Here is a 27,801-nt window from a genome sequence, read left to right as displayed (position 1 = left end):
TCTCTCTTTCTCTCACTCTCTCCCTCTCTCTCCCTGTTTCCCTCTCTCCCTCTCTCTCCCTCTCTCCCTCTCTCTCCCTGTCTCCCTCTCTCTCCCTCTCTTTCCCTCTCTCTCCCTTCCTCTCCTCCACTAAAAGAAGATAGGCTTGTTGGAAGTATAACCCCCTCAACCCCCAAGGGGAGTGAGGGGGCGAGCGGTCATATGGGGCTGGTGTAGCCCAGCTACAGACGGGGCTAAGTGAGAGGGAACGGACAGACGGTCTGGTTTCCATTACGGGTTATTGTCCCAGTAGCATACATAGACAAAGGGAGAGTCTACTAAGAGAGAGGGAGATGGAGAGAGCCTGAGATTGAGCGAGGGAGGGAGAGAAAGAGAGAGCGAGACATGCCGCTGCGGGAGAAACACCTACAGTAGTCAGGGTTCTCATGTCAGGAAGAAAGACGTTCTCCATCTCTCTCACGTACTGACACACACACACACACACACACACACATGCCGCCACACACACTCCACCTCCTCCCAATCTGTGGGAATTCCGAGGCATCCCTGTGATCCGTGCTTTTTATCTAAGGAATGCTCTGTCAGGACTCCGGACGCTCCTCGTATCTGGGGGATTAGAGCGGCTCCTGGGGCAGTTAGAGAGGAGAGGAGAGGAGAGGAGGAGCGAGGAGAGCGAGTAGAGGAGGAGCGAGGAGAGGAGGACTGAAGAGGAGCAGAGGAGAGGAAGAGAGAGGAGAAACAAGGAGGGGAGGAACGAAGAGGGGAGCAGTGGAGAGAGGAGAGGAGGAAAGAAGGGAGGAAAGAAGAGGAGGAGAGAAGAGAGAGGGGGGCGGAGAAGAGACAAGAGGCTGACAGTTCTTTTTGGATAATGCAATGGAAGGGAACTCACCCCCCCCCCCCCCAAACCCAAACTCTCCTCCCAACCGAGTTATGAAGGCCTCAGTGGCTGGGGTGCTCAGGCTAGCACCCCTACACACACACACACACGCGCACGCACACACACACACACACCCCAGACACCAGCACTAAGGTGCCGAGTTATCTTGATGGCTCCTGCTCCAGTAGAGCTCTTCAGGTCTGGGGTCTGTCTCTGTATCTGCCTCTCTCTGTTTCTCTCTCTCTCTTTCTCCCTCTCTTCCCCTTCTCTGTGTTTCTGCCTCCCATTGTCTGTCTCGTATCTCTCTGTCTCTCTCTCTCTCTCTCTCTGTCAGTTTCTCTGTTCTCATAAGAATGGACTCATACGCCGACAGTCTTCTTGACACACTTACAGCCCGGTAGCACAGAAGCAAAGTTTGAGATAAATGTTTTACCGGCATGTGTTTTTACCACTATTATGGATTCCCAGGTCCACTTAGAAATGAATGGGTCATGTTAGGATTTGCTAGGTCCAACACATGACAGAGTTAGGGTGTCTTCAGTTACCTTAACTGTCTCCATAACCACAGAATGGTAGGATGAGGAGAGGAGGGGAGAAGGGGGGCGCTGAATTTACGAGTGTGATGCATGAGGACAAACCAGGATATTCTAGATAACGCTGGGGGGTTGGGATGGGGGGGGGGGTCGGGGGTGAAGTATCCAGTCAGATTTATGTTCTGATCCGGAGACTTCATGATCCCATCCATCCACCCCCGGGAGAATCCTGTTATGACGGAGAGAACGCACATATTTGCTGTTATGAACTAGAGCCCCAGTAAACGGTAACGCTAAGCCAAGCCCAGCAGCAATGGGTTTTGAACGGAAAAATGAAAATGTGGCTTGTTTACAGGTTTATCCATCCGTCTGTTAGTCTGTGCATCTGTCTGCCCTTCCTTTCATCTACCTGTCTGTCCATTCACCTATTTGTCCATAACAACATTAACATGATGCTATTCACAAAACCACATAGGTTTTAGATAGGTAAGATATTACAGTCAAGGTGCTACATTTGACAGGTGGTGAGTTGTTTGAGACTTGTAGACAAGTGTGCATCTCCCCTCCTCCAACTTCCTACATTTGGGAGGGACCCTATAACTCTCTATTTCTCTCTTTAATTCTCTCTGTCTCTCTCTTTCTGCCACTAAATAAGGAGAGAGGCCAGCTAGCTGGAAGTAGGAATTGTGCTTCAGGCCATTCTCTCCACTCATAAATCACAAATGTCATCAGGGTCAAGCCCCTCCCACTCCCAGCCATACCGACCAATCAGCACTCGGCATAGACAGGAAGTGTTGGGAGGGAAGTGTCATGGGGTTGATTGGGTAGGGTAGGCTGTTTTGGTAAATGGAAATCGTTGTAGGCATTCACATGCACAGGGTTGCATGAAATGGGGGTGAGAGGGGAGAGATCAAAGCTGTGTGTGTGTTGGGGGGGGGGTTCTAGACAGCCCCGCCTCAACCTAACATGAATAAGCCATGAGAGTAAAGCTCCAGAGAATCTTTAGACACACATGCACACATACAGTACGTGTGTGCGTGTGCGTGAGCGTGTGTGTGTGTGTGTGTGTGTGTGTGTGTGTGCGTGCGCGCACACGGCCAAGCATATGACCCATGCAAGCTGTGGGTGAAATGCCCCCCTCTGCAGATCACTGAAACAGCACCGATTACTGGAATGGCTGTTTTTACTAGGCAAGCTCAGTGTTGGTTAAACTTCTAAATAATGTATCCATTCTCTTACCTAAAACCTCCCCTCTCCTCTCTTCCACCCATCACAATTCCTCCCCCCTTCTCACCTCTCCCATTTCTCCCCATCACTTCTCCACCCTCCTCCCCTCTCCCCCAGTCCTCCCCCCCTCCCTTCTGACAGCTGATTAATCGACAGGGGCGTCCTCTCACGATAAGTGTGGCTAATGACCTGCTGAATAATTGAAAGGCCTGAGCTGGGAAACAGATGGAGCGAACCAAACTCACAGAGGCTACACATGTTCTCATCCATGATACATGAGTCCACACACATTCACTCACACACACACACACACACACACGCATGTATACGTACCTGCCCATCAAAATACACACACACACACAAAACCATATGTGCACGCACTCATACATACACGCGTATGTGGACTACATCTACACGGATCCTTTGCACATACGCACGCACGCACGGGGAACACGAGTCCACACGCAATCACACACTCGCAATCAGCCCAGTCTGTGTAGGTCACGTGACACACGGAGGAGAGAAAGGCCAGGGGTCTCCCATGTCCCCCCCTCCCTGCCGTCGACACCTCCCTCCCTGGGTGCTTCACGTCAGCACCACCCCTGAGACTGACCTCCAGATCCAGTGTATCAGGGTCTGGCCCGAGAGGCTGCCCTAGATAACACACCGCTGTGTGTGTTCTGGGACGCAGATGCTGCTCTCTCTATGAGCACGGCCTGAAAGGTAGAAACGTTAACACTTAAAGCTCAACGCTACTAATTGGAACCCCATTGATACTTTGGGACACGTGGAAATGAGATGCATACGAGTAAGTAAGTCAATGTTATTTATAAAGCACACTGTAACACAGCAAGGCTGACCGACGTGCCTATCAGCTCCTGTAGTAGCAGCGTTTTAACCATTAAGGCTCGATATGTTAAGCTAAGCTGTATTATAAGAGTACACACTCAATTCATTTGAGAAACAATTCATGTAATTCCCAAAAAGGTTGATCTGTGTTGCTGCAGCCACATTACCCAGTAGCACACGGTACCCATAGATCACCACGGGGTCACAAGCGGTCAGTCTTTAGCATCCAAAAGTAACTTCTCTCTCTCTCTAACATGTCTCATCTGCTGCCTTAAATCAGCCCAGAGCCTTTGATACCCCAGCCAGCTCTGTGTCTCAACCAGACCCCTCTATCTTCTCTCTCACACACACACACGCATACACAGGGAGTTCAGAGAATGGAGTATGTTTTGAGTATGTGTGTGTGCAGCAGTGGGTAGTGATTAGGGCCGTGCTCCCCCTGTGTCAGCACTGATAAGCAGGCCCAGACTCTCTTTGATACGGCCAGTGGTCTGTCAAACCCTCAGCTCCATCTGACAGGTTTATCCAGACTTTGTTCCCCCCTCCCACCCCCCCCCCCCCCCACCCCCCGTCTGTCTACCGACCTACTGTACTACAGCCCCCCCCCCCCCCCCCCCCCCCCCCCCCCCTGTCCACACACTGGCCTCTGGTCCTCACGTCCTGCTGAGGGAGAGCTCAGCTCAACCACAGGTCATGTACATAGCTCAGGTCTTAGCATGCTAGCCCTCGCTTACAGACACAATGTCTTTAACTAGAAACTCGAAGGTACAGGACTGTATGTTCAGTACACGTGCCAATTTGATGGTTTAGTCAACAACAACAAAAAATCTGTCTGCCGGCATCACTCGAGGTCGCGGCGAGAGACATCCCTCCGTCTCGTGGGCTGACGGCCACGGCACGGCGTGGAGACCGGGAGCGGGGTGTCCGTGCACGTGGTCATAAAAGCGATGGATCTGGTTACCGAACGCCAGGCTCATAAATCACTGTGTCGGTCGGGCTTGACTGACTGCTGCAGGGAGGCCATCGATTGGAGGGAAGATGGATGCGTCCATTACAGGATGTTCTCTGTCTGGGAAATGGGCCCTAATCACTCCTCCAGTCTAAGAGGGCTCCTGTGTCACGCTGGTTCTGTCTGTACCACGTCTGATATGGAGTTTGGCCTGTGGTTGTATTTCTTTTTACAGAAAAATGTATAATATTGGTATGTGGTACATAGATAACAACCTGACAATGTTGCATGATGTTTGTTTTATGACTATATTTTGTTTGCATTTTAATCGTCACCCACGACTCATCAAACCATCTTGATCTTTCTGTTTTCAGAAGTGTCGTCGTGGCACCCAAGAAGGTGGGTGGAACCCCGTCTCCGGGCTCCTCCGTCGCCGCCACTCCTATCCCATCAGCCACCGCCTCCGCCTCTGCAGGGATGCCAGTCAACGACGTTGCTGTGGTATCCACTGGCGACGCCTCCCAGAGCTCTGCCACCGACGCAGCAGCCGGTGAGTCTAAAACTTCCACAGAACACTCACACACACACACACACACTCACTCACTCACACACACACACACACACACACACACACACACACACACACACACACACACACACACACACACACACACACACACACACACACTCACACCACACACACACACTCTCTCACACCACACACACACACCTCTCACACACACACACACACACACACACACACACACTCACTCACTCACTCACTCACTCACTCACTCACACACACACACACACAAATTGACTCACCTGACCCATCTGCAATAAATCTGCACAGATACATACAGTGTATGTTCAGAGTCTTCTCCCATGCCCTCTCATGGGACTGACGTCCTGGTCTCCTGACATCACTAGTGTGACAACAAGGACAGTGCTCCTCTCTGAAGTGAACACAGTCTCTCTTCTTTTCCTGAGGGAATTCTTTTTCATTAAAATAATCTCTTTTTTTTGTTCTTTAAAAAAACGCTCCGGTCTCGATCAGTTCATGTTTCACTAACGGGTCGGGCCGGGGCGGGCGGGCCGGGTTGTGCAGGACCCAGGGGTGGGTTCCTACTGTGCTCCAGACGCTGAGCTCCAGACGCTGAGCTCCAGACGCTGAGCTCCAGACGCTGAGCTCCAGACGCTGAGCTCCGGACGCTGAGCTCCAGACTGGAGGGAGAGGACAGGGAGGGAGCGTGTCCTCTGGGCGGTGGTGACAGTGTGCAAACACAGGGGCCAGCAGCTCTGTGTACACTCCCTTTCAAGTTCTGTTATCCCTAGTGTGGGGGACAGAGGATGCTCATTCAGAGGGCGAGAGACTATGTGTGTGTGTGTTTAAGGGAGGGGGAGCGGGGACAGTTGAAAGAAGGGTTTGTGTGTTTTGGGAGATTCTGCATGTCGTGTGGTATCAGATAGTGGTTTTATTGTGTGTGTATTTATTTGTGCGCCCACTTGAGGAATGTGTGTGTACTGTGTGTAAACACAGGGGTTAGTGAATATTCAGCAGGGTCTCTGAAGAGCGCGCGTGTGTGTGTGTGTGTGTGTGTGCGTGCCTGCCAGGGTGCGGAGGGTGGACTAATAGAGAGATCAGTTCATTTACTCCTCTGTGTTTGAAGGAGGCACTTCAGGTTCAGCAGGGGCCTCTCAGCAGCAGGCCCACATGGCCCTGCTTAGAGCGCCCACACACACACACACACACACACACACACACACACACACACACACACACACACACACACACACACACACACACACACACACACACACACACACAGGCCTGTCAGGCCCTAAGAGTTATCCCTGGTTGGAGACTGTCTTGTCTGCAGGGCCAGAGCCAGGCCAAACACCAGTGGAATCCCCTCCATATTCTACTGGGGCATTATGTCATTTACGGGCAAACTGTGAAATCCAAATTTACGGCTAGATCAATCACACACACTCTGTAGCTTGTGTGTCTCTGTTTCCACAAGGCCGTCGTAAAGCACCTCAAAGTCATATTGTATCATTAGAGAGTAGAAAGTCCTTCTGCTAAAGTCAGTAAATGCCCAGCAACGACACAATTTAATACAGTAAAAATATATATACAGTTCCAGTCAAAAGTTTGGAAACATTTTCCCATGGGAAATATACATATTTTCTACATTTGTAGTGTTCTTTGTTATATCGGTGTGTGAGTTTCTTTCAAAATCAGGTCAGCTCATAAATTCACTTCATACATGCAGATTTATGACACAAGCACAAAAACAAGGATTTCCAGTAGCACTAAGTAAAGCATACTTTATTTAAGGAGCCTTAATTGGGATCCATGCAGTCCCCTGACCTCCTGCGACACCTCCTGCAGGAGGAGCAGTGCCAGCAGGAAGACGGATGACCAGCAGACTACATCACCGCTATCTCCACATCAAATTACACTCCACTTATTCCACACTTGTCCTCCAGGCCCATAAATCCCACCTCTCCACACCATTAGAATGGAGACCACTGTATTATTTCATACAAGGACGTCAGGGCTGCAGATTTATGTGGCTATACGCTGTCCTTCAGCACCGTAATGTATCTCTGTACATGCGTGTGTGTGTGTGTGCGTGCGTGTGTGTGTGTGCCGTGTCCTGTCCTGTGTCCAGACTAGTAATGAAGCTCTCTTTTTTCCTCTCGCCCCCCCCCCCTCTCTCTCTCTCTCTCTTTCTACGCCTCTGTCTACCTCTCTCTAACTATCTCTCTACCTCTCTCTCTCTACCTCTCTCTCTACCTCTCTCTCTACCTCTCTCTCTACCTCTCTCTCTCCACCTCTCTCTCTCCCCCCCATCAGCAGCAGCCGGAGGGCCTGCCTCAGCCAGCAGCACCAACCTGCCATCTGTCCCCCCACTCTCCCCCATGACCCGGGACGCAGCCCCCAATATGAGGTGATTCATCTTACGCCGAACACACACACACACACACACACACACACACACACACACACACACACTCGCTCTCCAATACATGTGCTCTCTCTAATACGCGCATGTACAATTTTTTACTCTCTTTCTCGTATTTTTACACACACACACCAATGTGTGTATGCTCTCTTTTTCATACACACGCGTTTCACTGTCCCTGTCTCAGACACGCGCGCATACACACACACACAAAGGCCTGCGGAATCAGCAGTTGGCGGCACCTCTGATCTCCCTCACCTACTCATTCCTCCGTCCGTCTGGGGTCCTGTGTGATGTGTTCATCCCGTCTGGACCTGCTGACTGTGTGCCCTGCGTCCTCTGCTGGTCCCAGCACACGCTCCTCCTCTACCCTCCAGACCGGCCTCCACCTTCCCCCCAGCACGCTCCTCCTCTACCTTCCAGACCGGCCTCCACCTTCCCCCCAGCACGCTCCTCCTCTACCCTCCAGACCGGCCTCCACCTTCCCCCCAGCACGCTCCTCCTCTACCTTCCAGACCGGCCTCCACCTTCCCCCCAGCACGCTCCTCCTCTACCTTCCAGACCGGCCTCCACCTTCCCCCCAGCACGCTCCTCCTCTACCTTCCAGACCGGCCTCCACCTTCCCCCCAGCACGCTCCTCCTCTACCTTCCAGACCGGCCTCCACCTTCCCCCCAGCACGCTCCTCCTCTACCTTCCAGACCGGCCTCCACCTTCCCCCCAGCACGCTCCTCCTCTACCTTCCAGACCGGCCTCCACCTTCCCCCCAGCACGCTCCTCCTCTACCTTCCAGACCGGCCTCCACCTTCCCCCCAGCACGCTCCTCCTCTACCTTCCAGACCGGCCTCCACCTTCCCCCCAGCACGCTCCTCCTCTACCTTCCAGACCGGCCTCCACCTTCCCCCCAGCACGCTCCTCCTCTACCTTCCAGACCGGCCTCCACCTTCCCCCCAGCACGCTCCTCCTCTACCTTCCAGACCGGCCTCCACCTTCCCCCCAGCACGCTCCTCCTCTACCTTCCAGACCGGCCTCCACCTTCCCCCCAGCACGCTCCTCCTCTACCTTCCAGACCGGCCTCCACCTTCCCCCCAGCACGCTCCTCCTCTACCTTCCAGACCGGCCTCCACCTTCCCCCCAGCATGCCCCACAGCAAACGCTGGCCTGCCAATGTGTTCTTCTTCAGTTGCAGCAGATTCAAACCCCTCTACCCTCTTCCTATTCAGCTCATCTAAATCCAGATCCCTAAAGCTTTCATTCGCACACGTGTTCTTTCATTGTAGGTACACATAGACTTACAGCATACAAACAGCCGTGGTAAATGTTTTGCGTGTGTGTATCAGCGTGTGTGTGTGTGTGTTAGTATCTCAGACAGGCTGGAGCACGCTCTGGAGAAGGCGGCGCCCCTGCTCAGGGAGATCTTCGTGGACTTCGCCCCGTTCCTCTCCCGCACCCTGCTGGGGAGCCACGGCCAGGAGCTGCTCATCGAGGGCACCAGTGAGTAGTCACACACACACACACACACACACACACACACACACACACACAGAGTTAGGTGCACGTACATGCACATACACTCAGTTCAGTCATCAGTTCATCTTTATTAAGGTAATTTGGTTGGTTCCTATCTGAAGCTGGAAAAGCAGCAAGAGTACATATCCAGTATATGTGTGTGTTTTCTTCTTTTCGAAATGATCGTAGCTGGATTCTGGGTTGAAACATGGTGTGTTTTACAACATGGGGGGGAGCTGACGGGTGGAGGTGGGGAGTGCTGGGGTCAGGGGCCGGGCCACTAATAGGAGTGTTTGGGATGTCTGCCTGCCACCAAACAAAATGGAAAGTTGATTGATAGCTGGGGGGAGGGGGGGGGGGGGAGGGGGCAAGGAGGCAGGGGAGGTGGTGAGGCTATGAGCATGAGAGTGTGTGTGCGCGGAAAGAAACCAAAAAGGCAGAGGTCAGTGTCCCCACTCCCCTGGCCCTCTCCGACCCCCCCCCCCCCCCCCCCCCCCCCCCCCTCCCTAAGGTCGGCCATTACGGATCAATGAGACATATGCTGGCCATGTCCCAGCCTGTAATACAAGGCCCAAATATGTATTAGTTTACAGTAACATCATGTCTACTCATTAGGCACATCAATACTATCTGGTGCTCCGCAGATGGTGCAGGGTTAGTTTGTGTGCAGGTTTTTTTGTCTCTTAATGGAAGTGTGAATATGAAAGTGTCTCTCCCTCCCTCCTTCCCTGTCTCTCCATCTCTCTCTCTCCCTCCATCTCTCTCCCTCCCTCTCTCTCTCTCTCCCTTCCTCTCTCTCCAGGTCTGGTGTGTATGAAGGCCAGCAGTTCGGTGGTGGAGCTGGTGATGCTGCTCTGCTCTCAGGCAAGTCTGGGTCTCTAACTCTGCGTCTCCTGTTTGTTCCCCGTCCGTCTCCATCTTTCTCTCTCCCTCTCTTCTCTCCTCTTCTTCTCTCCCTCTCTTTCTTTTTCCCTCCGTCTCTTTCTCTCTGTTTCTCTTTCTCTCCACCCGAGTTATTGTCCCCACCTTGACTGCAGTAAATCCAGAGAAGTATAGAGGTGATGGGCATGGCCATCAAACTGTCTTATCTCCCATTCCACACCTCTGCTTTCACGCTCCCCCCATCCCAAGCTTCCATAAGACCTGGGGTGAGAGAGACAGAGAGAGACAGACAGAGAGAGAGAGAGAGGTAAAGGGCATCTTTAATGACGCCGATATTGGCCCGCCAGGTCAAGGGTTCAGACCCGTCGCCTGACCCCTGACCTTTAACCCCGTGCCCTCCCTCCCACCCCAGGAAAGGACCCTCCGATGAGGAGGGATAATGTCCAATTGATGCTCCTCTGCATCGATTAGCCAGGCCTTGTGTTATTTTTTTGTTGCCAAGTTGAAGCGCCCCCAGTCTTCATGAATGCAGATGAGCAGGCCGTAGCTATGCAGTCAGATCAATGGCCCAAGATGTCGATGGGCCAATTCGCTCGGTCAGCGATGATAAGCAGAGGGGATTGAGATGAGGACATGCCGCCCACCCTTGTATTCTAGTGTACACACACTCACACACACAGACACAGTGAATCATGTATGTATATATATATATATATATATATATATATATATATATATATATATATGCTGACATGCACATGTGTATTTTCATGCATGCATACACTCACTCACATACACATGCAGTAATGACATTCCATAGCCATACATTGGCTTTGTTTGTTAGTTTGAAGCACAATGCTATTTAAAGTACTTCTGGCACCCGAAATGAAAAAAAGGGAAAAGAAAACCACATATGGGAAAACACAACTGATTAATGACACCTCTCACACCAACGCACTGCGCTTTTTTATCAGTTTTATTTTCAAAAGAAACGGGTGGGGGGGATGCTCTCATTTCCCCTCCCTCTCTTTCTCCCTGCCTCTCTCTCTCTCCCTCTCTCCTCCCTCCCTCTCTCTCTCCTCTCTCCATTTCTCTCTACTCCCTCCCTCCTTTTCCTCTCCCTTCCCCCCTCCCCTCGTCCTCCCTCCCTCCTTCCCCTACCTCCCCTCCCTCCTTCCCCTCCCTCTCTCCTTTTCCTTTACTCTCCCTCTTCCCCCTTCCCCTCGTCCTCCCTCCCTCATCTTTCTCTACTCCTCCCCCTCCCCCTCCCCTCGTCCTCCCTCCATCCTCTCTCCTCCCTCCATCCCATTTACTTCTCATCACTCACTTCACTTGCTCGCTGAAAAAAAGGTAATACAGTGAGATTACACATCGTTCTGGTGTCACCAGGCCCTGCATAGATTTGGGCCAGTAGGGCACAAGGGGGTGATGGGGGGGGTGGGTGGGGTGAGGGGGCGAGGGTAGTGAACCCCAGCGTCCAGAGAGAGAATAAATGACACACTCTAATGCACCTATTTGTCATATCTGTCACAGCGTTGTTTAATGCTAATCTAATCAAAGGCAGAATCTGCCGATTGGAGCTCTGTCCGCTTCTACCCCCCCCCCTCCCCCACACTGCCCCCCCCCCCCCCCCCCGGCCCTGTGTAGCACAGAGGCTTCCCTTCCTCCCTCTTTCTTTCTTTCCTTCCTTCCTTCCTTCCTTCCTTCCTTCCTTCCTTCCCTCCCTCCCTCCCTCCCTCCCTCCCTCCCTCCCTCCCTCCCTCCCTCCCTCCCTCCCTCCCTCCTCTCTCTCCTCCCTCCCTACTTCCCTTCCTCCCTCTCTCTCCTCCCTCTCTCTCCTCCCTCTCTCTCCTCCCTCCCTCCCTCCCTCTCTCTCCTCCCTCCCTCTCTCTCCTCCCTCCCTCTCTCCTCCCTACCTCCCTCAGTCCCTCTCTCGTTTTTTCTTCCTCTCTCCAAAAGAATAGTGCGGGCGGCCATTGTGGCACTGATTGCTTCTATAAATCATCCAATGAAATCCTCGTACACCCAAATGCAAATGTCATTTTATTGTTGTGCTGAGAGGTAGGAAGGAGGGGGGGGGGGGCATGGGTGTCTGAAATACCTTCCATGAGGGGATGGAGTGGGTTACCTCTGATTATATTACAGTCAGACAGTGTCGGTGGGTGTGTCATCATTACATTTTTCTTATGTGTGTTGTGTGTGAGATTTGCGTGCGTGTGATTCCCCCCCCCACCCCCCCCTCCATCCTGAAATGAGAGATAGAAAAGGCTGTCCCGTGATTGATGATGTTATGTAGCGTGGCCGGCAGGTCCTGCAGAGGAAATGCTCAACAGGCCCACAGGAAGCAGCCTGGCGGCCATCTTGCTGACCTGTACCGGCAGTCAAACTCAGGAGGGAGAGAGATTGAGAAGATTTTGATTGATTTTTTTTTCTCTTCTTCTTTCTCTTCTAATTTTCTCTCCACGTGAGGCGATAGCATCTCTGAAAATTTGTAATTAATTTCCTGAGGGGTCAGGATGGAGTGGACCGGGGTTCAAAGGTCAAGAGCCCATGGGGGAGGGAGGGGGCACACAGAGGAGTTTTTAATCACTTCCCCAACCCCCCCCCCCCCTCCCCCCCCACATGAAAGATGCTGCTTCCATGTAACTTCTGCTCGGCTACGAGACCAGATAGTAAACCAGCGTTTGATAGAGGCCCTTTGTAAAGAACGCCACTTCGGGTCCCAATTAAAGATCAATTCCGGACCAGGGCCATGAACTGCTGGGGGGTGTATTGCTTGGCGCTTACTTTGCGGTTTTATTGATCCAAACACGTCCACTGTAGAGGGATGGTCCCGGGTCCCAACAGTGCAGCGTCAGATGCATCTGTCTTGGACTGTACGCATGTCTGGGTAGGAGATGGTTGTTTTGATTTGAAGTATTGTTTTTGGTAAGATAACCAGTGGTAGTACAAACCACTGTGTCACTCTACACACAAAGAGTGAGAGAGCAATATAGAAAAACTAAAGTAAGACATAAGTGATTGAAGGCCAATTTCATATCCTTCCATGTCATTCGACTGGAGAGAAGCAGATATCTGGATGACCTGAGGGTCACGTCATCCCCTCAGGTTGAGTGTAGCCTTATAGAGCTCTGCATATGACCCTCCTCTCTGGGAGTGCAACAGTCATTGTCTGTTTTTCAGTCCGCCAAGGAAAGAGCATAGCTCCCTTTGTCCCTAATTCGCTCTGACAGGCTTCTTCTAGCCGGCAACAACACTGCCCACTTCGTCTGCAGCCGTCCTGTCGACGATGGATCTCCTCCGCTCGGACGCCAGCTCGTGAATAAGCAATGCGTAGAAACGACCATAAAACAACAACAGCGTAAAAAAAAGGTGCTGGTCGGCTTTAAAAGGACCCAGTCATCTGAAGGAGTTTGTTTGCGTCGTGTTTGGAAGCGCCCCGCTCGCCTCTCAGAGATCACCTCGTTGGGGCGACGGACAGTCAACTCCCCCCCCTCCTGGCCCCACCTACTCGTCTGTCACATCAATCAAGCTAGAGAGGGAGAGAGGGAGAGAGGGGGAGAGAGAGGGAGGGAGGGAGAGAGGGAGAGAGGAGAGAGGGAGAGAGGGAGAGAGAGAGAGAGAGAGGGAGAGAGGGAGAGAGGGAGAGAGGGAGAGAGGGAGAGGAGGGGAGAGAGGGGGAGAGGGGGAGTTGAAGTGGCTATGAGATGGTGGATATGGCACAGTCCTGTAAGCATGCACTACAGATATACAGATTATTATTAGATTTAGATTTTTGAACAGATAATATTTACTTTGAGACCTGGAACAAGAGCTGGAAAAACTCAGACATTAGCAATGAAGCCAGACAGTTCAACTCCTACATTTTTACTTGAGGGTTACATCCAGATACATGTATCATTTGAAAACGGATTTCAAGATGTGTAGGTCTTGCAAAACTAGTGAAATATGTTAAATATTCAGGTGTATTGGTAACACTGTACCGGCAATAGTTGCATTAATAGTTGTCCAATCCATCTGAAAGGGATCAATTGTATTGATGTATTTCTTTAATCTTTGTGGCCCGAGTACACTACCTTGATCCTAACACAACTTTAAACAGCTTCCAACACCGCAACGCTGCATAATCCCTAACCCCCCGGTTAATGCAACTCTCTAATCCAATGATTAGTTGCAAAAATGTTGTATACCCCTTCTCTCTGCACTCTAACCAGTTTAATAGATGGACACCTCTCTCTCTCTCTCTCTCTCTCTCTCTCTCCTCTCTCTCTCTCTCTCTCTCTCTCTCTCTCTCACTCTCACTCTCACTCTCACTCTCTGGTGATGAGATTGGGGGAGCCATGGACCCCACCCTCTACACCTTCACTCAGAGCACTTGGCAACCCTTGACCTTTAAGGGTTGAAAATAGCAAGCGTCAGGGCCTGGGGAGTTTAACCCCCCTCCACCTCCCCCCCCCACTAGGGAGCACGTCGCCACGGTTACAGGATCAATACTATCACTCTGGGAAACCTTGGGACTCACCAACCTGCCCATGGAACTGATTCACAGTTCCTTCTCCTTAAACTCCTTTGCTCCTAGATGTTTCTGGTTCTTTTGGGTTGGTTGTTACTGAAGGTGAGCTTTGTTAGTGTCTTGTGACTTTTATTTGGCCCAATTAGAGTATTGTGACTTTTATTTGGCCCAAGTCTTCTAGGCACAGGGTGACAGGAAGAGGAAGGAGGAGAGGAAGGTGAAAGAACGCCGTGAGGAATGCCGGCCAAACGCTCGCTTCTCTGTCGGGGTGAACACCCCACCGCGTAGCCAAACACACGCCAGGTTCAAGATCAGTGCAGTCCAAGTGTTAGTTCTCCTCCCCTCCCCTCCCCCCGGCCCTCCCCTGGCCCCCCCCCCCATCACAGGGGGGAGGCGGACAACAACATCAGCCTCTTTGAAAGACAGTCTCCTGCGAGGACCAGAGAAAACAGAGAAACACCAACCGCCACTTAATTCTGCAGACTCCCTGCTGACGCAAGCTATGGAGCTATAGGGGGGCGCGCACTCTTCCTGGACAGGAAGTTAGGCCTAGCTGGGGACGTGGAGGAGAGGGGGGGGGAGGGAGGGGGGTCCAGGGACTACGGGGGAGCCCTCTTAAAATTGAGCAGATTTGAATTTGCCCTCCAATTGTTTGGACTGTGAGTTGGCTCTGGGCTGGTGACGTGCACCAGACGGAGCAAGACAGGACTGTTTTTACATGGGGGCATCATCTTGTTTCAAGATATACAAACTGTATATATATTTGGAATTTATTTGTATTTTTCTTTTAGCCTCCCCTCGCCATTATTTTTTTTTTTCTTCTTTTTTTTAATTTTGGAATGTTCTCCATCTCTCTCCCTCTGTATCTCCCTCCCTCCTGCTCCAGCTCAGATATCACGGTGTCTGGAGGTGTCTGGAGGTCTGGCGGGGGGAGAGGGGCAGTGCCATGGATCATTCTTTGACTAGAGTGGAACAAGACTTATTTCCTACCCCTTGGTGAAAGAAATAATGAAACATGTAGTGGCTGCCTTTGTTTTGACAATGTAGGTTGTTGGTCCACCAGTCAGCTACCAGTGTAAATACATTAGACTTTTACTTGCCATAAGTGCATTCATAAGATTCACACATTGTGGGGGGAAAAAATACATTTTTCTTTTCTCAACCAATAGGATAGCTATGAAAAGATGATATATACATAAAATGTTGTAATCAATTCATTCTCTGATCTCACTCTGATTCGAGCTATTTGAAGCCATGAAGGAAACATTGGACTTTAGCACTACATCAAGCTACTTGTCAGGCCTCTGTTGAGGAGTTATACAGATTGTGGCATGCATCATAGTCCTAATCATAGAGAAAACCGTCAGAATGTTGTCACAACACATATAACGTGCAATTTACATGACAAAACATTTATGCCATAGCTAAATCACGGATTGATTCATTCTGCAATCTGAAACAGATGGACAACAATTTGAAGCATGACAAGTGTTGTGTAGAGAGCTGGGGTATTCAGACTGCCTCCATGTCACCGTGCTGTGAGCTTCTGATACAAACCATTACAGTAGTGTGTTTTCCAAGCCCGGTGAAACAAAACAGTGACATCTCCGACACGTCGTGACTGAAGACCCACACTCCGCCTCCCTGCGAGGATTAACACTGATGTTTTTCCCATCCTAAACTCAATCCTCCAGCCTTGCTTGGAAAACAAACAAATACTTGTGATTATGACTGATGGAAACCGAGCACACAAGCGACTTGTTTATTTTCGGTTCGGAGAACATTTGACTTTTTTTCTTTTCTTTCTGAATTTCTTTTTTTTCTCCTCAAGGTTTTCTGAATTCTTTGTCTCGTGCTGCAGCTCTGGGTTTCAGAGGCGATTGGCAGAGGGGCCTGGGGTTCGTCAGTGGCTGATGTTGATTATGGATAATCAGCCCTGATGACGGGTGGCTGTGGCTGCTGTGTTTACACTCTCTGCCCATCATCTTCCCAGACAGACCAAAACAAGACGCTGGCCTATCCGGCCCATGATTGAGAGTGGCGTTTTCACAAAGGCATCAGAAACTCATAACGTTTTGTTTGATACACAAATGCACGCGTGATATCATACACACACACAAACGCACACTAAAGGCCTCCTCTCTTTTCCCCTATCTCTCTTTCCCTCTTTCTCTCTCTTTCTCACACACACACACTCACACACACAAACATACACAGAGTAAATAAAGAAACGCCACAGACAAACCGCAACAAACAATACAGGAAACAAGTTCATTGTCCTGCGTCGCATTCGTTTTTGGCAGAATCACATCGACCCGATCATTCCCATCCACGGCGTCCCCCTTTCATCTTCCCCTATCAGAGACAGAGGTCCCCTCCAGCCCGCGGCAAGGTCAGGTTATAGGTCAGAGGTCACAAATGGCTGCTTGTATCTTCTCATCTGTGGCATTATGGGATGTCCCCTACCACAGCCATAAAAGCCTTGACACCACTGACCAGGTCAGGCCCCAAAAATCCAATACCCCATCAGAGACCCCTGCCCTCCTGCCCTGTCCACCTCTTTGTCACCAGGAAAAGCCCCCGCTGATCAGGGTCATTGGTTCCTTAATTCAACTATAATGTCATTTCTCCACTGGTAATGACACCATTAGTCTTGCTATCGGTTTTAGCCAACGTCATGAAGGACTAGCCAGAGGCTAGTTCATCACCTGGTCATAGGAAAACGCTGCCATGCCTGCGTCAGCCTTGGATTTAGGCTTTCTGATTTGTGTACTTTCGATCCATAGCAGCCAAAAGCGATTTTAAGTTAGGTTGTGTTTGTCAGTGTGGGGGTGTTTCAGTTTGGGGCATTGAAGTCCTTAAAAAAAAAAAAACAACTCAAATTCCCATGTAACAGGACATTTCAATAAGGAAATGGTCTAACCACAGGAAATGACCTCTAGTTTCTCTTTCTTCCTGGTTTCCCTGAGAGAGCCCGCCTCTGTTTACACCCCCCGTTTCCTGAGGTGTTTATTTCAGGCCTGGTCTGCATCGCCCCAGCCCAGCCTTTGGGATTCTACGCTATATTAAACTAGCCTAACCTAGCATCTTCCCCCATGCACTGCCTCGGGCAAGTAGCCAGGGCTCATGTTTAGTGTCCTTCAAGTCCAGTGGCCCTGGAAGACTGCTTTCACATACCTTAACTCTAAACCACATTTCACACGCACACACACACACTGTTTCTTGTCCTTTCCCAACCATGATGCCTATTCCCTCAGTGGCCATTGTAGTTGAGGCTCTGTAGTAAACAAGGTCAATGCCAATATGTTTGAATTGGACACAAACCACTTGTGAACATGGCTTAGTCTGAGTGAGTTGCGGTGTTGACGTACAGTTAATCTTAAGCATGACGATGTACAGGCGTGTTCATAGAACGGCCCGTGTAACTGCATGCCCATTGTGGGTGATTGGGCCCGATGGTCTTGCATTTGTCACGCTAGATGGAGTAAACTTGATGTTGATAATTGTAGTGTTTGATAGACGCACGCACTCTCACACACGCACTCACACGCACTCACACATGCACTCGCACACTCACACACGCACTCGCACGTACACACTCGCACGCACTCACACACGCACGCACTCTCACACGCACGCACTCTCACACGCACGCACTCTCACGCACGCACTCTCACGCACGCACTCTCACGCACGCACTCACACGCACGCACTCACACGCACGCACATTTAACTTCCGCTTGTCATGTTTTCGTCATGTCTCCCCTCCGGGCGCTCTGCGTTTACAAAGAGCCTTCTCTGTGTACATAAACACCCAGCTTCCTCTGGCAGCGGAGGAGATGATGAGTGCACAGTTAAATACACTGATAGACACACACACACACACAAGTATACACACACACACTCTCTCAGTGACTCGTATGCATTGACAGGCATATACCAGCACACAGACACACACCCCAGGACAGGCATTTTCTGTCCCTCCACATGTTAACACAATCGAATCGTGTTTGTTTTGGTTGCAATTTTCTCCCACTGTCTGAACCCCCCCCCCCCCCCCCCCCCCCCCCCTCCTCCATCCCTCAGCGTACAGGAAGCAGTTTGTTATCAGCCGCTCAGGTCGACTAACCACCACAGGAAATAGCTACTGATTAGAAATGAATTATTCAAGAAATGTGATTATGGGCGAGGCGGGGGCACAGTAGCCGTGCGCTCCGTCTCCAGGCCGTGAGTTATGAGTTCAGGCGGGGTACTTAGCTGCTTTAGCACTTCACCGTGTGGCTTTAATGTGGTCCTCTCCTTTTCCCCAGAGGAGAGGGAGGGAAGAGAGAGTGCGCGAGTTCCGACAGACCTGTGACCCGCTTGTTTTATTGTTCTTTTGACGGTTTGCATGAAGGTGTTGAAATATGGAACAGAACATGAACGATCACAGCAGCCGTTTTTTCTCCCTCTTTTCCGAGCCCCTCACATGGTAGATTTACACTGGTTTGAGTTTCTTGAATTGACACCTTTGACCGTGATACTGCAATAGTATAAATAAGTACCTTTTAGAGTTTCATCATCATACAGTCAGCCAAAGCCAGAGGCTATCACACGTGTCTCTTAAAAGAAACCTAGCCATCTTTGTTTTCTCTCACCCCTTCTTGCTCCTATGTTAATGACTGCCGCTTGTTATAAATAAATAAAAACTACCAATGTCAACACACCGATATGATGCACAGCAGCTAGTGTGTGTCTGGGTGTGTTTCTAGATGCTTCCGGTGCGTGTGACAAGCCTGTGTTTCTGTCTGTGTCCTCAGGAGTGGCAGAACTCCATCCAGAAGAATGCTGGTCTGGCCTTCATCGAGCTGGTCAACGAGGGCAGGTATGTACCCCCCCCCCCCCCACACACACACACACACACACTCCCATGTCCAGCCCCTTTTAATAATCTAATCCTGAACTCGGCCAATCTGCACACACACTCTTACACACACACACTATTACAAGGGTGTAATAACACAGTTGTACACACACACACACACACTCTTTCACTCTTTCCCAAGCCCTAGGGCACTCAACTTACGGGACTCCTATTGTAGCAAAAAAACAAAATCAATGGCTGTAGAAAGAGGAGCTGGGAAACTGAGGCCCCGGAGTTCAAGGCTCCGTCAATACCTGCCTCTCCCCGAGGGAGGGGGGGAGGGAGGGAGGGAGGGAGGGAGGGGAGAGAGGGTGGAAAAGGACGGGAGGAGGTGACACGTAACTTGTGACATCCTTGACTCGTCCCACTCTCTTGTGCCCCCTCTGTCTGTCTGCCTGCCTGCCTGTCTCTCTTTGTCTCACTCTCTGCCTCTCTCTTGTCTTTCATGTCCTGTGTGAGCCCCCCCCCCCTTCTCTAACTCCTGACTGCAAACACCGCCTATCAATATTAGAGTTAGAGGGTCCAGCATTTACATTTGCATTAACGATCCCCCCAGCCCATGGAATTAGCGCACGCTAATCCAAGGTAATGCTAAATAAGTGCTGCCATAGACTTCCTTGTCTGTCTGTCTGTGTGTGTGTGTAGGTGTGTTTGTGAGATGTGAGAGGTAGCGAGGGCAGGGCTGTAATCCACTTTAAGCAGAAGGCCTGATCTCTAACTCGGGTCACCTACGTGGGGTTGTGCTACACGCAGTCTGAGAGGTAGACGAGTCATGGCAGTAGGCGAAAGATGTTGGTGTATGTGCTTGTGCACACACAGTACTACGTGAATGTGTGTGTGTGAGAGGTGTGAGAGGTGTGGTGTGTGTGAAGTGTGTGTGTGAATGTTGGTGTATGTGCTTGTGCACACACAGTACTATGTGAATGTGTGTGTGTGTGAGAGGTGTGGTGTGTGTGACGTGTGTGTGTGTGTGTGAATGTTAGTGTATGTGCTTGTGCACACACAGTACTATGTGAATGTGTGTGTGTGTGAGAGGTGTGGTGTGTGTGAGGTATGTGTGAGAGGTGTGTGTGTGTGTGTGTGTGTGTGTGTGAGAGAGGGAAGAGGCAGGCACCATAAAGAGCGAAGCAGCAGCAGTAGAGGTTATTGATGGCAGGCTTCTCAGGGGCCAGAGAGGCTCCCGAGGCCCCAGCACCTCCGCTCCCCCGCTGCCCTGGGCTGAAACTGCAGGCTTGGGTTACAAAGACCCCTGCCCCCTTCTCCCCCCTCCGCCTCCTCCTCCAGCCCACTCTCTGAGCCCCCTCTCCCCCTCCTCTCCTCCTCCTCTCAGCCCCTCCCCCAGGCCTCTGGCCTGTTATTGTTCCACTTTGCACAGGCCTGACCTCTGAAGCTGGCGAGCGGTCCTTTCCACTCTGACACACACACACCTACATACACAGTATCCCTTGTTCCATCAAGGCATGGATGTTTTATTAGAATAGATAAGGGGTCTACATGTGTAGCAGCAGGAGCAGAGGTCCCCCCCCTCCTCCCCGTGTCAGATCCATATCATTAACAAATCAATTAGCACCCTGGCCCCCAAGTAAAGCAACTACTCACCCAATTTTCTGGTCATTTTGCACGGTTGGTTTTGGTCATTTTCTGGTTCTTATGAGGTTATTCCAGGTGGTCCTCTGGAAGTTCCAAGTTGAACAGGCTTTTGGTTACTATGTTGAATGAATAGCCGTTTTGTGTTGTTTTATATGCTGCTTGAAAAATAAAAATAAACTGTAATTATGGACAAACACTTGGTTCACAATGTTATTATTCATTCCATCCAATTATGGAAGACAAAGAAAATACCTTATTTCCGTTAGTATGAATTAGCATGTTTTTGTTTTTTTAACGAATGAAACAGTACAGTGTGCATTATGAATGAGTCTGGAGGTGTTTGAGCAGCTCCTATGTTCCTCGTGTGTTTCCAGACTGCTGAGTCACACCATGAAGGACCATCTGGTGCGCGTGGCCAACGAGGCCGAGTTCATCCTCAGCCGACAGAGAGCCGAGGACATCCACAAGCACGCAGAGTTTGAGGTGAGACTGACACAAAATGGCCGCCGTGCTCTGCTGCGTTCCATTTGATGTCGGAAATCCCGACGCTGGGAATGACGTCAGACCCGAGTTGTCCGAGTCGATCGCTGTGGAGAACCATGATAACGTGGCTAATATCAATACAATCATTGGAGCCAAAAATGTGTCATTTCCGACACTGCCGTGCATGCAGGATAATTCACAAAAGTTGACTTTGTTGACCCAGAATGGCCTCTGGAAAAAAATATTTGCAAGCTGCAGGAGCTCTCTTCAAAGGAGCCTGTAGGCCTACGGGGGAAGGCCTTCGAGCCAAAATGGTGGCCTGTTTCAAGCATTCATTGAGACGATGACGTAAGAATAACTTTCTAACAAACGTTTACAACCCCTTTCTTCACCTCCTTCGTTGTGCTTCGCAATGAAAAATAGACAAGATGTATTTCGCCTTCCCATTTGTCTTTGTGAAAGCTGCAGGAGCTTTCAGCTGGCCCAGGCCGGCCCCGTCTATTTGTAGCTCTAAGCCAATCCCATTAAAGCCCAGTTTGATAAAGTCAGTTGAATATTTTCGAATTCACTCGAGCGCTATTGAACAAAAACAGCCTCCCAGCAGCACACGCTCTCGCCGGGGTAGCTGGCGTTGACCGGCTCTGTGCTCTCAACCTGTCTGTCACCTTCGCTAGACCTGTCACACACACCCAGAGAACCCATGTTTTCTTTTCAAACACAGCCCCACTCCGCCGGATAATAATGTCTCACACATACTGTACTGTCACCAGAGACATATGCGCACACGCACACACACACACACACACACACACACACACACACACACACACCAGAGTGGGCTCAACTGACTAGCCAAACATAAAGGCATGTTCATTTATCCCTGTGCTTTCAGACGTAGCTTCAGGCCCCGTAGCCCTCTTGGAAGACACACACACACACACTCTGCCAATGCAAAACACAAACTCTGCCATTCTCGTGCAGCACCAGTGGTACCCCCCCCCCAACCCACGGGCACTCCTCGATGGGGCCTAAACCCTCTCTCTCTCCTTTTCTTTCTCCCTCCCTCCTTTCCTCTCTCAATCGTCCTGAATCATTTCCTGCCCCTGCTGAGGCCCGGTCCGTTCTACTCCCACTGGGGGTGTATTTTGCCCGTGACAGGAATACGGCATCCTTCCCCAAACCCCTTGCCCTCTCCATACCTCTCCCTCCCTCCCTCCTTCCCTCCACCCATCCCTCCCTCCCACCTTTCTCAGGATCCTGCCGTCACTAAAATCCACAGACAGGTATGAGAGGTGCTGACCTAAAAGTTCTAACTGTGACCTCCCCCCCACCCCCCTCCTCCCCCCCGTGGTAACATGGTATGCTTTCTTTATGGGTTCGAGGCGATAAAGCCGTCTGGCGAGTCCTCAGAGCTCATAGGTGAGGTGCAGCTTGCGTGTCAGCGTTCTGGCCGCGAGGGCCGCTAACCTGTTCCCGGCCCCGTCAGCGTTTCTGTCTGACTGACAAGTTTACATATCAGCCCCCCCCCCCCCCACCTCTTTCTGGCCACCCGCCTTCAGTGTCCAGGTGAGGTGGGTCTGTGCATGCTGGTGCAACGTCACGACGAGGTGAACACTTCCGCGATGTGTCTGTCTAAAGAGCGTGGGTGCGTGGGAGTGTGTGTGCAAGCGAAGAGGAAGAGACACGGTCCTCTGGCCCAATTCTCTTCTTCAGAAAACGCAGACAGTTGGCAGCTTGAATCCTCTCACCATACACACACACACACACACACACCTCCAGAGCCTCTTCTTCTCAGCTGTGTGCGAGTCTGTCTCCATCGCTCTCCCCCTTTCCACAGATCCCTGTTCCCAGCTGAGCGCGGAGCAGGATGTGTCCTGGTCTGACAGCCCACTCCAGGGAGTAGTCCTTGCCGCCCCAAAACCAATCTAATTGCCGTTCGCTTGTCCATATCATCTCTTGATGGCATGAAGAACTAAACTAACACCCTGGCAGAGTTACATTCAGTGCAGCGTTCCTTAAAGTCTCGGCTAAGTTACACAGGAGATCTATGCTCCAACCACCTCCAGGTCTTGTCACAGTCATGGCACTTAAGCAATAGCTTCACTCATTTTTTTTCTTTCTTTCATGTGTAAATGTCCCAGTCCCCAGCAGTCTACTCTGCAGAATGGTCCCGTACACACACAAGTTATTTGTCTTGACAGGTTGTGCGTCCTGCAACCCTAGACACCGTAGATTATCTCTGTCAAATGTTGGGTTGCGGAGTGCGCTTGACAACCAAAGGCAGGCCAAGGACGACATGTCTTCCGTTGGATTATTTAGTAGTTGCTTCCCACGAAACATAAGTTTGAGGAAGACAAACATTTTCTCCAGAGACCCAGAGATGTGAGTTGTCTGCATTTCTGTTCTTGAGCCAGTCTTGTTTTTATCCATACTGTGGCTTCATGTTTTTTGAATGTTCAGTATGATGTGGTTTCAGTGTAGTCTTTAAGGAATGCTACAAACAACATGTAACAGTGTTGCCTAGTGGATGTGAACATTCAAATGCCAGTTATTGTGTTTGGGGCAGCTAAGGGCTGTCAGACCAGGTCATCAGCCGTTTTCACGCTCGCCCTTCGCACCAGACAACCGGCATAACTCTTCGAATGTGTTTGTTAAGCACGTTAAATACTTAAATATTTCTTTGTCCCTCCCTGCCATCCCTACACCAATAGTTTCTAATCAGATACTGCTGCAGTCGAGGCAAAAAAAAAAGACAAAGAAGAAAACAACATGTTTCACAATTGAATTCCCCACTTAAACACTGGACTGCTCCTCGGTGACCTCTGAGAGAGGCCAGCCACTGATAAGTGCATGGCTGATATTGCCGTATTGATTCCCCCCCCCCCTCTTCATTCGAACCATGCTTTCATTTTGCAGCGGTGCTATAAAAATAACAGGCCAATGAAACATGCCCTCTGGGAAAAGGAACACAGTTTTATCAGTTTTTTTTTACTGTACTTTAAAAAAAATATATCTGTGTTCATCTGGCGTTTGGGTTGATGATGATTATGTGAAGATTAGGTTTTACAATGAGTTCTGATCGGTTGTGTGTGGGTCATATAACATCTACAAGTAAAAGTTGGAGAAAGATCATCATCTCTCGTTTCCAACTTCAGTGTCCCATTGCCTTTTCCAGTCGACCACAGTAAGCGATCACCCGCGTATTAAATGAACGTGCTACGTGACAATGGAGCGTTGGCCACAGCGGTAATCTCCGTCCTCCAGAGAGTGACCACTTCCTGGTTTGTGTGATCCAGCCTGGTGGGGCTGTCGCTGTGTAACGTCTCACAAGCCCTCAGCAGCCTCCCCACACGCTGCAGACGCGGGAGAGGGGAGCCCCCAGCCCCCAGACCCCAGCCCCCAGCCACGGCCACAGTGAATTATTCAGCAGATAAAAGACTAATTTATGTTTGATCCCTGTCAGAGTTCATATCCACGGGAGCCGACGTGATGGAGGAGCCCTGTGATTTAGACACTGCTTGCTTTTGTGAGACTCGAAACACATGCTCTCTCTCTCTCCACTCATCTTTTTTTTCTCTCTTTTTCCTCTCCCTTAATTTTCTCTCTTTGTCTCTTTTCTGATTTGTCTCTCTTTCTCTTGCCATGTGTTTCTCTAGCTCTTTTTGTGTCTTCAACTGTCTCTCCACCTCCCTCTTTCTTTCTTTCTATCTGTCTTGCTCTCTCTCTCTCGCTCTTACCCCCACCCCCCTTCCTGCTCTCTCTCTCTCTCTCTGTCCCCCTCTCCCTGTGTAGCAGAATTGAGTTATCTCTGGCCATGAGAGTAAGTTATTGTAGGCGTCTGAGGGTGAAACAGAGATGAAGATAACTTGGGGGTTTGATTGGGGGTGCAGGGAGGAAATCCAATTATCTTTTAGTGTTCTCTATCTAATGGGATCCTTAATGTGCAGGAGATCTTCAGATCACACACCCCTCTACACAGCAAGCTATGGCCTCTGATATCTCAGGGTAGAGGGAGAGCGAGATGGTGAGAGAGAGGGACCGGGGGGGAGGACGAATGAGGATGGAGAAGGAAGAAAGAAAGGAAGAGAGAGAGAGAGAGAGAGAGATAAGAGAAAGAGTGAAGGGGAAATGCAAAGGAAGAATGGGAAAGAGAAAGGGAGGAAGGAGAGAAATCAAACAGCTTTTGCAGCACCTTTCATTAGCATTGAGAAGTGCTGGGCTCCAGGGCAGATGAGACGACCCAGATAGGAGAGAGGGCACAAGACCTGGGTCATTCTTTTTCTTTCATCCATCTTTCTCTTCTTTTTTTCCTTTCTCTCTTTTCTTTCCCTCTGTTCTCACAGACAATTCCTTCCCCCCCACATCCCTTCCCACTGTAATATCAGAGTTATCGAATTGGCTGTCTTGAGAAGCTATGGAAGCCAGACTATCACTGGCTAATTAGCGCTTAACATAATTGTCCCTCTCGCACCTCATGTAAGAAAATCCACTCCTATACCCTTGACATCACTGTCCAGCTCTCACTGGTAATTACTTTCTGTCATAACCTGAACAATGAGAAGAAGAAAAAATCTTTGCGATAGAAACTGGGAGAGAGAGACTCCGTCTTCTCTGGGTAATGAAGTCCCAGGGTGCCGCCTCCTCCACAGCTCACATCGTTAGCTCTGGCCAGCTGACCCTGGGCTCGGGGAAGCAGCGAGATGAGGCCCCTCGTCTCCAGTCTGCACAAACCCACACACACACACACACAAACATACACATAAACATACACACACCACCCTGGAATAAATAGATAGATTGCACCATTGTTACAGCACACACCAAGACAAACATTTTATTGATTCGGGTTGAAATGAAAAGCTTTTTTTTTTTACGTTTGTTTTTACCACCATTGCACAGGGTTCATATTGAAACAAAGTTAGACCTATAAGAATGAGTTTAGCGTTATGCTTGGAGGCGCTGTACTGCATATAGCGCTTCTGTTGTTTTCCTCTATTCTTTGTGTTTTCGCTCCCCTTCCATGTCCACCTCAAGGTTGGAGACATCAGCTCCTCCTGCTCTGTCCCAAACCAGCCCCTCTCCTCTCCTCGGAGCCCCTCTCCTCCTCGGAGCCCCTCTCCTCCTCGGAGCCCCTCTCCTCTCCGGAGCCCCTCTCCTCCTCGGAGCCCCTCTCCTCCTCGGAGCCCCTCTCATCCTCGGAGCCCCTCTCATCCTCGGAGCCCCTCTCCTCCTCGGAGCCCCTCTCATCCTCGGAGCCCCTCTCATCCTCGGAGCCCCTCTCCTCCTCGGAGCCCCTCTCCTCCTCGGAGCCCCTCTCCTCTCCGGAGCCCCTCTCCTCTCCGGAGCCCCTCTCCTCTCCGGAGCCCCTCTCCTCTCCGGAGCCCCTCTCTTCTCCGGAGCCCCTCTCTTCTCCGGAGCCCCTCTCCTCTCCGGAGCCCCTCTCCTCTCCGGAGCCCCTCTCTTCTCCGGAGCCCCTCTCTTCTCCGGAGCCCCTCTCCTCTCCGGAGCCCCTCTCCTCTCCGGAGCCCCTCTCCTCTCCGGAGCCTGTGCGTGATTAGTCATCCCCGCCGCCTCATTCCTGCATTTCACTATGTTTCACCCCCCCGGGAGCAGGACGATGCTTTTAACACCTCCGATTTTTCAGCCCGCCGTCGACCTTGAGGTGCCGCGCCGCCCCGACACCAGGAAGCCGGCGCCGACAGACTGATGGTGGTGGCCGGAGGTGGAGGGGGGAGGGGGGTGCTTTTAGGTAGAGGGGCAGGGAGAGACGGACGGAGAGAGAGAAGAGTCTTCTGGGAGGAAGAGGAGATTGAGAGTGCTGCCAACCCACCAGGCATTGTTGACCAGTCCATTATATACTCTAACCATGGACATGGGGAGACGAGGGCAGAGGGGGGGGATGAGAGAGATAGAGAGAGAGAGGGAGAGAGGGAGAGAGAGAGGGAGAGAGGGAGAGAGAGGGAGATACTTTTGATAAGTGTTGCACCTGTGTTAACTTTGATGGTCGCTGTCAAGGGGGAAAGGAGGGTGGGAGTTGACTGTTTGCTCGGAGAGATAATTTTTTTGTCTCGGACATATAGAGAGAGAAAGTGAGTGAGAGAGAGAGCGAGGAGGAGAGAGGAAAATCAATAGTCAGCAGCGTGTCTGTGACCAGGGCATCATTTCAGGATGGAGGTGCCTGTCAGCCGTTGTCATTCGGTGACTTTTGTTCGCCCATTGTACTTTTGTAAGCCTTCATTTTTCTCCCCTCGCTCCCCTTCCCTTCACTCGCCATTGTCTGAATTCCCCCGGCGCTGTTCTTGATGGCGCAATCTTCCAACTCGGGCGGGGCACAGGGATCAAGTGCGAGGGAATCTCTTTGAAAGCAATTTGCTTCAGCAGCTCTTTTTTTGTTTTCTACGATCGCTCCCTCTCCTCCCCTCTCCTCCCCTCTCCTCCCCTCTCCTCCCCTCTGCTCCCCTGTCCTCCCCTCCCCTCTCCTCCCCTCCCCTCCCCTCTCCTCCCCTCTGCTCCCCT

The 27,801-nt window shown here is 50.9% G+C and overlaps 1 protein-coding gene across 1 annotated transcript in view; it reads left to right on the top strand.

Moving 5' to 3' along the window:
- lrba (LPS-responsive vesicle trafficking, beach and anchor containing) overlaps positions 1–27,801 on the top strand; it is a 178,324-nt gene that overhangs the window by 58,213 nt on the left and 92,310 nt on the right. Inside the window, exons 30-35 of the mRNA XM_067249692.1 lie at positions 4,810–4,985; positions 7,299–7,392; positions 8,766–8,899; positions 9,717–9,778; positions 19,109–19,173; positions 21,177–21,285. Of these exons, the coding sequence (XP_067105793.1) occupies positions 4,810–4,985; positions 7,299–7,392; positions 8,766–8,899; positions 9,717–9,778; positions 19,109–19,173; positions 21,177–21,285 (640 nt within the window). The remainder of the gene's footprint in view (positions 1–4,809; positions 4,986–7,298; positions 7,393–8,765; positions 8,900–9,716; positions 9,779–19,108; positions 19,174–21,176; positions 21,286–27,801) is intronic.

The sequence above is a fragment of the Osmerus mordax genome, chromosome 14 (genome assembly GCF_038355195.1).
Source record: "Osmerus mordax isolate fOsmMor3 chromosome 14, fOsmMor3.pri, whole genome shotgun sequence".
In the NCBI taxonomy this organism is placed as follows: Eukaryota; Metazoa; Chordata; class Actinopteri; order Osmeriformes; family Osmeridae; genus Osmerus; species Osmerus mordax.
The sequence above is the reverse complement of the archived record's forward strand: the minus strand, read 5'-3'. Positions and strand labels throughout refer to the sequence as shown.